This window comes from Lactuca serriola, chromosome 5 (genome assembly GCF_051521515.1).
Source record: "Lactuca serriola cultivar US96UC23 chromosome 5, Lser_US96UC23_V15, whole genome shotgun sequence".
NCBI lineage: Eukaryota > Viridiplantae > Streptophyta > Magnoliopsida > Asterales > Asteraceae > Lactuca > Lactuca serriola.
In genome coordinates this window covers 128,510,614-128,520,276 of record NC_136412.1, presented here as the reverse complement: position 1 = coordinate 128,520,276, position 9,663 = coordinate 128,510,614, and the positions used below count along the sequence as shown (strand labels likewise).

The 9,663-nt window shown below is 34.5% G+C and overlaps 1 protein-coding gene across 1 annotated transcript; it reads left to right on the top strand.

Annotated features, from left to right (window-relative positions):
* Window positions 1-959: 959 nt before the first annotated feature.
* LOC145049795 (uncharacterized) lies at window positions 960-1,610 on the top strand. The gene has a single exon (XM_078998151.1). It carries the CDS (start codon window positions 960-962, stop codon window positions 1,608-1,610), a length of 651 nt encoding a protein of 216 aa, XP_078854277.1.
* The last annotated feature ends 8,053 nt before the right edge of the window (window positions 1,611-9,663 follow it).

The window sequence follows — 9,663 nt, the reverse complement described above, 5'->3', positions numbered from 1 at the left end:
AGTTTTAGAACTTTTTCAAAATAAAAGCAAAGAGTAATAACATCATTTAACAATACTCTATTGCTCGACTATATTTGTTAATCTCATGTTTCACTTGTTATTTGAAATATATAATTATATATGTAATTTCATGGTCTTTAATTAAACGAACAAATGTGCATTTGTTCAAATTGTCAAAAACATGTTTTACTATAAAATTTGTTAAAAGTATAGTTTGATTTTTGAGGTATAAATAGGATAAAAATCAAAATGAAAAATTAATGTATTTTAAAGTTAGAACCAATATTGATCTCTATTGTTTCCGCCAACTAACGCCAAAGTGAACCACCAGCAAAAACCCAATGGTGTAACATTGAACAAAAAAACAAAGGTCTGACCAAGAAATCCATATATAATCCACATAACAATATCCAAACTACTCCAATTTTAATCATTATCAATTTATCATCTTTGCATGATTTACCTTCTGTTGGTGATTTTGTCACCAAATATATTTTAGTGTAATGGATTTAACAATTTTTTCAAGAATAATATTTTAGTTATAATACAAGTTAGGGGTGTGGGAGTACACGCTTGTATTTACTAAACATTATTAGTAACGAACCCTAATCTACTATGTCAAGTCGGGGGTCCCGCTTTCTTGAAAGATGCAAATTGTTCTCGTTTATCCATTGAGTGGATAAATCCGGGAAAATAACGACTCCTTTGAAACACAGAAAACTCGAAATGCTTTTTTCTTTATCTTCTTCTCAAAATTGATTTTGATTTAGTGCCTAAAATCAGAATTGTTACATCAGGAATTATCCCAGTTTGGATTTCGTGACACCCAAGGCATATAGGGTCGAAATATCAAACAAGGAAAGTGTTAACACGATTCCTGTTTGTGATCCAGGTTTCCAATAACCCTATTTCGTTTTTTCCCCAACAATCTTGTTTGATATTTTTGTTTTCTAGAAAAGATGGATGGCAATGCATTGAAAGACATGTATACTTCGTTTGGCAAATTGGAGAAATTTCAGGGACAAGATTTCAGACGTTGGAAAAAGAAGATGCACTTCTGGTTGACCACTTTGAAAGTTGTCTATGTTCTTTCTACTCCAAAACCAGAAGAGGTTGAAGATGCAAGTCTGGAACAAATCAGAAGGAGAAGCAAATGGGAGAATAACAACTACATCTACCTTGGTCACATTCTGAATGGTATGTGTGATTCCCTCTTTGACACTCATCAAAATATTGAAATTGCAAGTGAATTGTGGAGCACACTTGAAGCAAAATATATTGCAGAAGATGCTTCAAGTAAAAAGTTCATTGTTTCTGATTTCAACAATTATAAAATGGTTGATTATGGATCTGTAATGGAACGATATAATGAAATCCTACGAATTTATGGTCAATTCAAACAACACAACATGTCCATGGACGAATCCTTTGCTGTTTCAAGTGTGATTGATAAACTTTCACCCTCATGGAAAGATTTCAAACACCATATGAAACATAGAAAGGAAGAGATAAGTTTGATTCAACTTGGGAGTCATTTGAAAACCGAAGAAGGACTTCGTGATCAAGAGAATGACAAAGGAACTGGAAAGGGCAAATCTGATTTTGTATAGCCCCAAGTTCATATTGTTGAATGTGATAAAGAAAACAATTCTAATCACAAGGGAAAAGGTAAAAAACGTAAGTATGAGGGTAACAACAAAAAGTCCAACAAAAAATACAAGGATTCCAAGGAACTTGTGTGTTGGAAATGCCATTTGAAAGGGCATATGAAACATGACTGTCGGATGAAACTTGGAAATAAAGGTGCAAGTGGTAGTGGAAAAGATGGTGCTGGTTGTGGCACTACTAGAAAAAAGGCCTTTTACGACGCTCCTTGCGCGTCGTAAAACGCTCAGACGATGCGCAAATGCGTGTCAAGGAAGGCCCTGTCATAAAGAGAGACGACGCGCATTTATGACGCGCATTTACGACGCGCGGTTATGACACGCAATGCGTATCAAGGAATGCCCTGTCATAAAGGAAGACGACACGCATTTGCGTGTCGTAACCTTACGACACGCGTTTTTATGACACGCAATGCGTATCAAGGAAGCCCCTGTCAAGAAAGGCCATGTCATAAATGAAGATGACACACATTTTTGCGTATCATAATTTTAAATGTTCTAAAAAAATATTTATATATTTATTAATTTTTAAATTAAATTTGCATTTAATGTCTCATAATAGAAATAAAATATCATATACAAAAAATACAATCCATTGCATAAAATTTAATGTCATACAATTCTATTTTTTACAATATCTAAATTTGCATCTAATCTACTCTCTACATCAAATTCCAACTAAGTAAAGTTGCATCTTGCCTTTCATAATTCTTTAAGACTAATGCTCCAAACAGATGTTATATGGATAAGAAGTTGTACATTGGCCCATCTACTCTGTGTTTCATATTAACAATTGAAATGAAGAATGCAACACTTGCATTTGCAGCATCTTATCTCTTTCGGCTGGAGATTTCTTTTCCTCTTCTAACTCCAAAGCTATTCGCTTTCATCAACCCTATAAACACAACACAAAATCACTTGTCATTTTCATTCTACTTTTAAAATTAATTCTTATCAGGACATTTTGCTTTTAAACCTACCAATCTAGCAAATTTTTCAAATAATATAATTTATAATTTTTATGGAAAGTACATTGCTATTTCTTGAATACAAGATGTTACAAATCAAGAAACTTACATGGACTGCTGACCACCATGAACCTGCAAGACACGAGACATCAAATAAATCAAAATTAAATTTTGATTTTTTTTTGTTTCAGTAACGATTAACATTTAACAAAAAAACAAAAGGTCAACCCACTCCCTTTGCCTCATTCCAGCTGACCCACTCCCTGGAAACAAGAAAAAAAACTATCAACCAACATTTTACTTATATTTGAGAGGTTTTCATATTGATTTATTTATTTGTTAATAAATAGTTTACATACTACACCTATGGTATGGATTAAGTATTCAGGGGAGGATTTACTATCAAGGAAAATGTCGAGGGTAAATTGTTCACATTGGTTTGAGTGATCTGCAATCTCTTTGAATTTGAAAGTATGACTTCGTCTTGAAGCTGCATAAAATAAATATCAATGAATACAAGCTCATAAGTCATAATCACATCTATTATTGTGTGCACATTAAACTAACACTGATTGCTAAAAGAATAAAGGTTTTGACATGTGTTTTGATTAAGAATGTAGTCATATCAAATACCTTCAAGCGCTCAGAAAGATCTTTGAAACCCTTAACAAGTTGGGGCCAAAGGCGTTCACAGTTGGAACTCTCCATATCTTCTAGCTTTCCCGTTGCATCTGCCCACATATAATACACCCATTTAGAACCGTATTATATGTATATATAATTAAACCAATGGAAGTACACATTGTTAATAGAGGCATCCATTTCATTGATGAGGCAGATGAAAAATATATTCAAAAGCAGGAATAAAATGAGTCAATTTGAAATGCTTTTTTCCTATTACAGTTTTCCTAAATCTATCATATCCTCTACCACCATCAGTCTCCACAAATCTACATAAATAAATAAAATAAGATAAGACTTACTTATGTTGTTAAACAAAACAAGAAAAAAGTAGTCGATTACTGATTACTTGAAATATGATAGTTTGTACATAAGGGGGTTTAGAATGGTTGGAGTCGCATGTGAACCAATTTGGTATTGACCTGATAAGAAATAACAATGAAAAAGAAGTAATTTATTAGAATAGATAAACAAAAATGAAATAGAAGAAATAACAATGAAATAGAAGTAATTTATTTTCCATTTTTTAAAACTACAATGCCCTAATTAGAAACTATTTGAAAGTACACTGCTATAACTAATTAAAAAAATGAAAGTACATTACTTGAAGTACTTAAACATACAAGATAATCAGGCTCCTTCATATGTGGGAAGATGCCTCCTCCTATACACACCCATTCATAGGAACTTTTTTATATCATCACTAGAGTATCCCACGACACCTGACAATGATGAAAACTTCAAATAATTAATTTCTTATTTTCAATTCTTTATTATTATTTAAAAATAAAAAATAAAACTAGACATCCAAACAGTTGAAAAATTCTCAAGCAGCTTTTTTGGGTGATGACATGGCAGTACCAACAGTAGCAATGTGTGTTGTTCCACGTTGTATTATCAACTATAACTGTCCTGCTAGCCATTGTTGTTGTTTGGTAACATCAAGTGTGTGTGTGTGTGAATGAGTGCATTAAGTCCTAAGTCCTAAGCATGGATAAGACCTTATATAAATGTTGATTGAATACAGTGAGTTACTTACTTTATCATCTACTTCAGTGTTATGGATTAACCATGCGTAAGCCTCTTTGAAATCATCAAAAACATGAAGACCTTCAGGTGGATGAGAAGTGAGCACAATTTAAAGAGCTGAATATGCTTCTGTTGCATCCTGCACACTATGAACCTAAACAAAGGGTAAAATCGTCATTTACTTTGTCATTCAGATGGTTCATTAGGTGCAAATAAGAAAAAGTCCTTGTACATACATCAGACACCATTCATCACTTAATGGAAAAGAAAGAAACAGACCCTAATCTGGTAAGCTATGCATGGGTGTTTCTTTTTTACTTGATTAAAAAAACCTACTTTAGTGGAAGAAAGTATGGTTACCACATAGAAGGTACCCATCAACACAATTAAGAAAAGGGCAAAATCGATGTGTCAACATGCAAGACTAAGGGCCACTTTTCAGTCTTCTTCTTAGAAGTCTCTTCCACAACCACCTCTTTTTTTTGGTTTTCTTGGAAGGTCTTTTCTTCAACAAATCTTCTTTTTTTTGTCACTATTTTCCATGGAAACAGTACTAGCAGATACTCCATCCCAAACCTTAGTGGTCAAAGTCAACAAAAAAGTCAATAAAATAATTTTGAGGACTAAAGAAGTGCATGTGTGTGATTGCAAATACTTACTTCATTTTGGGTATTTTCAAATAAACTAAAAACATAGAATTTATTTGATCTTGCGAAAACATCAAAGGCTTCAGAAAGAGCAATTTTGGATAATGTGCATGCAGTTGGAGCAAGCACAAGCATTAGTTGTACCTGTCATATCGTTAGACAAAAAAGTTTAAGTTGACAGGAAATTAAACATATGAAAAAAAGGTAAAAATGTAAAATGAGTAGAATCCTTACCATGACACTACAAAAGTATACAAACATTACTATATAAAGGATCAGAAAGGAACTTGCATCAAATAGAGGTGAAAAGCATGCCTGCAACATCATGAGTGTTCAGCACTCCCGTGTAACATTCCATCTCCCCAATGTTCCTTTACTTCAATCTGTTCCAAAATGAGGCAAAATCAATGTTTATTACCTCTTTGAATCGGGTCAAATAGTATTCAATCATCTGTGTTGTGTATTTTCTTGGTACTTTGACACAACAGCACCAAGAGCACAAGCTCCAGCACTTCCACGTAAAAAGGTTACATCCCTATCATTATCGATTTCAACAATATGTTAAATATGGATTTATATATCAAGATAATGAGATTGGAGTACTATAGAGGGTACCTAAAGCTTGCAGAAGCAAAGTCACAAGCTTTAATAATGCAAGCAGAGGTGTTCAGATCATTCTTGTTGCCATTCACTGGAAAAATTTTCAAGAGCAAGAAAGCGGTCCCCGGAGTACCATCACAAAGAGTAGAGTCGACGTGTATTCTTCTTTCAATGGTATGCCATGTGTTCACCACAACCTGTTAAACATTTCCACAAACACGTTGTAGGCATGCACACAAATGCAGAAAACCAAGAAACACGCAGTTCCCCCAAAAGATTCAGTATCTATAACCATGTGTGTGTGTGTGTGAGAGAGAGAGAGAGAGAGAAAGAGATAGAGATAGTACCGTGTGCTTGAGATATGTGGCGGCTCTTCTGAATTTTCTACGGATCGGTAAGGAGGGTCAAGGGAAATCAAATTCAGGAGTCAAGAACTTGGATTCCATAAATACGAAATCCTAATTGGAAATTAGGCATTCGTTTTTCAACGAGTATTAGACTTTCAGTCAATCCCACGTTTGAGTAATAGATTTTTTAGCAAATCCCAGGCTTTTAGCGATTAAGCGAGTCTCAGTTTGGTTTCGGTGATAGGCTACTGGCGGCTGACATTTAGAAATTTCAATCTAAAATTAAAATCAGATGGAAGAAATCAGAAATCATAAAATCAGCTGGGAAGAAATCTGTGAAAATAGTTGAAGTGGAAGGTGCGTTATGAGTGTCGATTCGCTTAGGTGGCGAAGCAGCAGCAATGGTGAAAGTTAAAACCCTAAGTCGTCAGTTAATAGAGAACAACATTACATGCTTCCTTCTACGGACATTTACCCCAATTTCCCCTTTCGTCTCTCACTCTAGAAACCCTAATCCCTCCGCCACAATGAACACCATTACAGTTTCCACGGCGCCTTGAAAGCCCTAACCTGAATCTCTCGATCAGAAGCGTATCTAGAAGGAAGCAGGTCAAGGAATAGTGCAAGAAAACTATTGGCGAGTATTCTCAATAACAGCAGAGAGATGAAGAAGGTGAAATTACAGCAACGATGAAGTAGATGAATGGAAATCAGAAGCCCTTTTTCTTGATTGAGATGATGAAGTCGAGAGATGGAGATGAAACCGTAACCTTCGATCTTTAATTGAGAAGTTGCACAACAGTGTGAGGAGAATGAAAGATGCGTGAAAATGCTTAGGGCAGGGAGGGTAGCGGGCTTTTCTAATTTTTTGGCTTTTCTATTCCCGCTTGTAACTAAGGAACGCGCGTTCATTAAAATTATAAAGCGACACATATAGAGGGCGCGCATTTAAGGTACAGAGCCCTCCGTGTTTTTATTTTTTTTCTTTTGACACTAATTTAAAGGAACGCAATAATGCGTGACCTAAATCCTTAAATTTTCTGAAGAGATGACACTTTTTTAATGTCACTCTCATTTGCGTAACATAAATTAATGAGTGTCGTAATTTGCGCGTCGTAAAAGGCTATTTTTCTAGTAGTGTGGCAGTGGATATCATGATCAATCTGCAAACAAAGGTCAAATTACTATTGATCTTGTAAGTTCAATATTCAATGTTATGCTACTAACTCCAAAGTTTCTTTTGTATAGGGGGTTGATACAGATTCATGGTGGCTTGATATCTATTCTACACATCACGTGTGTAATGATGAACGGTGGTTCACGAAGTTGAACATAGTATATAATGGTTCTGTCTTACACATGGCGGATGAAGGATCAAAGCCAATTTTAGTAACTGGTGTTGTTAGTATTACGTTTACTTCTAGAAAAACAATTAATTTGTTTGATGTATTGTATGTTCCAAAGGTTCGAAAGAATCTTGTGTCAAGTGGTTTGTTGAATTTTATGGGTTATAGACAAGTGATCGAGTCAAACAAGTATGTGTTGTCTAAATGTGGAATATTTGTGGGATTTGGTTATTATTGTGAACGTGTTTTTAAGTTAAATATTATAAATTGTTTTGCATCACATGTCAAATCTACTTGTATGACTTCTGCATCTAATCTTGATAATTCTATGTTATGGCATAATAGATTAGGACATGTTAATATTAAAATAATGGTTGAAATGTCAAAATCCGGATTGATTCCAGCTTTTGGCATTAATTCTGAAAAATGCAAAACTTGTATGTTAACTAAAATCACGAAACAACCGTTTCCAAATTTTAATAGAAAATCAGAAGTGTTGGAATTGATTCATAGTGATCTATGTGATTTCCATGCTACACCTTCCTTGGGAAATAAAGAGTACATTGTTACTTTTATTGATGATTCAATTCGGTTTTGTTTTGTATAATTGTTACATTCCAAAAATGAAGCTTTGGAAAAGTTTAAAGTATATAAAACCGAAGTCGAATTAAAGTTGGGTATTTCTATAAAATGTCTTAGGACTGATAGGGGATGAGAGTACATGGATTCTAAATACTTTCAATCGGTTGGAATCATTCATGAAAATACAGCTCCTTACAATCCACAACAAAATGGTGTTGTTGAACGGAAAAATCGAGTTTTAAAAGAAATGGTAAACTCGATGCTTTCTTTTTCGGGTTTAAGTGAAGGATTTTGGGCTGAAGCTGTGCTCATATCCAATTATGTGCTAAACCGGGTTCCTAATAAATGGAACAAAGTTACTCCTTATGAACTTTGGCACACAAAAGCACCAAATTTGAATTATTTTCGAATTTGGGGATGTCGAACAGTTGTGAAATTACCCGAACCTAAAAAGAAAATTTTGGGTGAAAGAGGAATTGACTGCACATTTATTGGATATGTAGAACATTCCAAAGCTTATAGGTTTTATGTTAAAGAACCTAATGAGTCATATTCCGTTCATACCACTATAGAATCGCGAGATGCTATTTTTGATGAGCTGCGGTATTCTTCAATTCAAAGACCAAAGGATCTGATTCCAAGCATAAGTGAGGTGCCTAAATCAGATGTTAAGGAAGTTGTTTCAATTCCAGAAACACAACAACTTCATAAAAGCAAATGAGGTCGAGTCGCAAAAAATTTTGGCGATAACTTTCAACTATTTTTAGTTGAAGGTTTGAGGGATAAAGTGAAGAAACAATACTCATATTCATCTCATATTGAGACTGATCCAAAGACTTTTAACGAACCTATGGAGTCTCGAGATGTTGCGTTTTGAAAAGAAGCGGTTGATGAAGAGATGTCATCCATTATGGAGAATAATGTTTGGGTGTTATCTGATTTACCTCCTGGTTTTAAGCCTTTGGGATGTAAATGCATTTTCAAAAAGAAAATGAAGGTAGATGGAACCATTGATAAATTCAAGGCTCGTCTGGTCATACAAGGTTTTAGACAAAAAGCCGGTATCGATTATTTTGATACGTATGCATCGGTAGCACGGATTTCTAGCATTAGATTGTTGCTTGCTTTGGCAGCTATTCACAATCTAGTTATTCATCAAATGGATGTTAAAACTGTTGGAATAGTGTCTAAGGCTGCAACTATATTCGGCAAGTATTTGACCCAATTGTGCATGGTCCTTTTGGGTTGCCTTCACCATAGCAACTTGACAGGATGATTTATTATGAGAGAATAAATATTATTAATATATTATGAGAATAATATAAGGAATAATAATATTGTTATTTGATTAATATAAGTCATAAATTAATTAGTATTAATTTGGTGACTTAAAGAGATTAATTAAATAAGAGGGTATAAACTGTCAATTGTTTGATAGTTACACTTTAGACTGTAAATCCTTATTGGATAGAGGATGGACGAATTCTAGAAGCTAGGGATAGCTTAAAATCGTCCAAGGTTATCTAAGGAATGGATTTGGATTGCTTTAAGGAAAGATTATCCAACTAGGGTTTAAGCTGAAACCCTTAAGGAGTCTACAAGTATAAATAGACCCTCTGGCCAAGGGAATTCGGATCCAATCTCAAGTAGAGAACCCCTGGCCGAATTTCCTCCCATCTCATCTCTCTCAAATCATCCTCCTTGCTAGTTGGTGTTTGTAAGCCATTAGAGGAGTGACAATTGTGACTCTAGAGCTCCAAGACAACAAGATCAAACAAGAGATTCAAAGGTAAACTTCC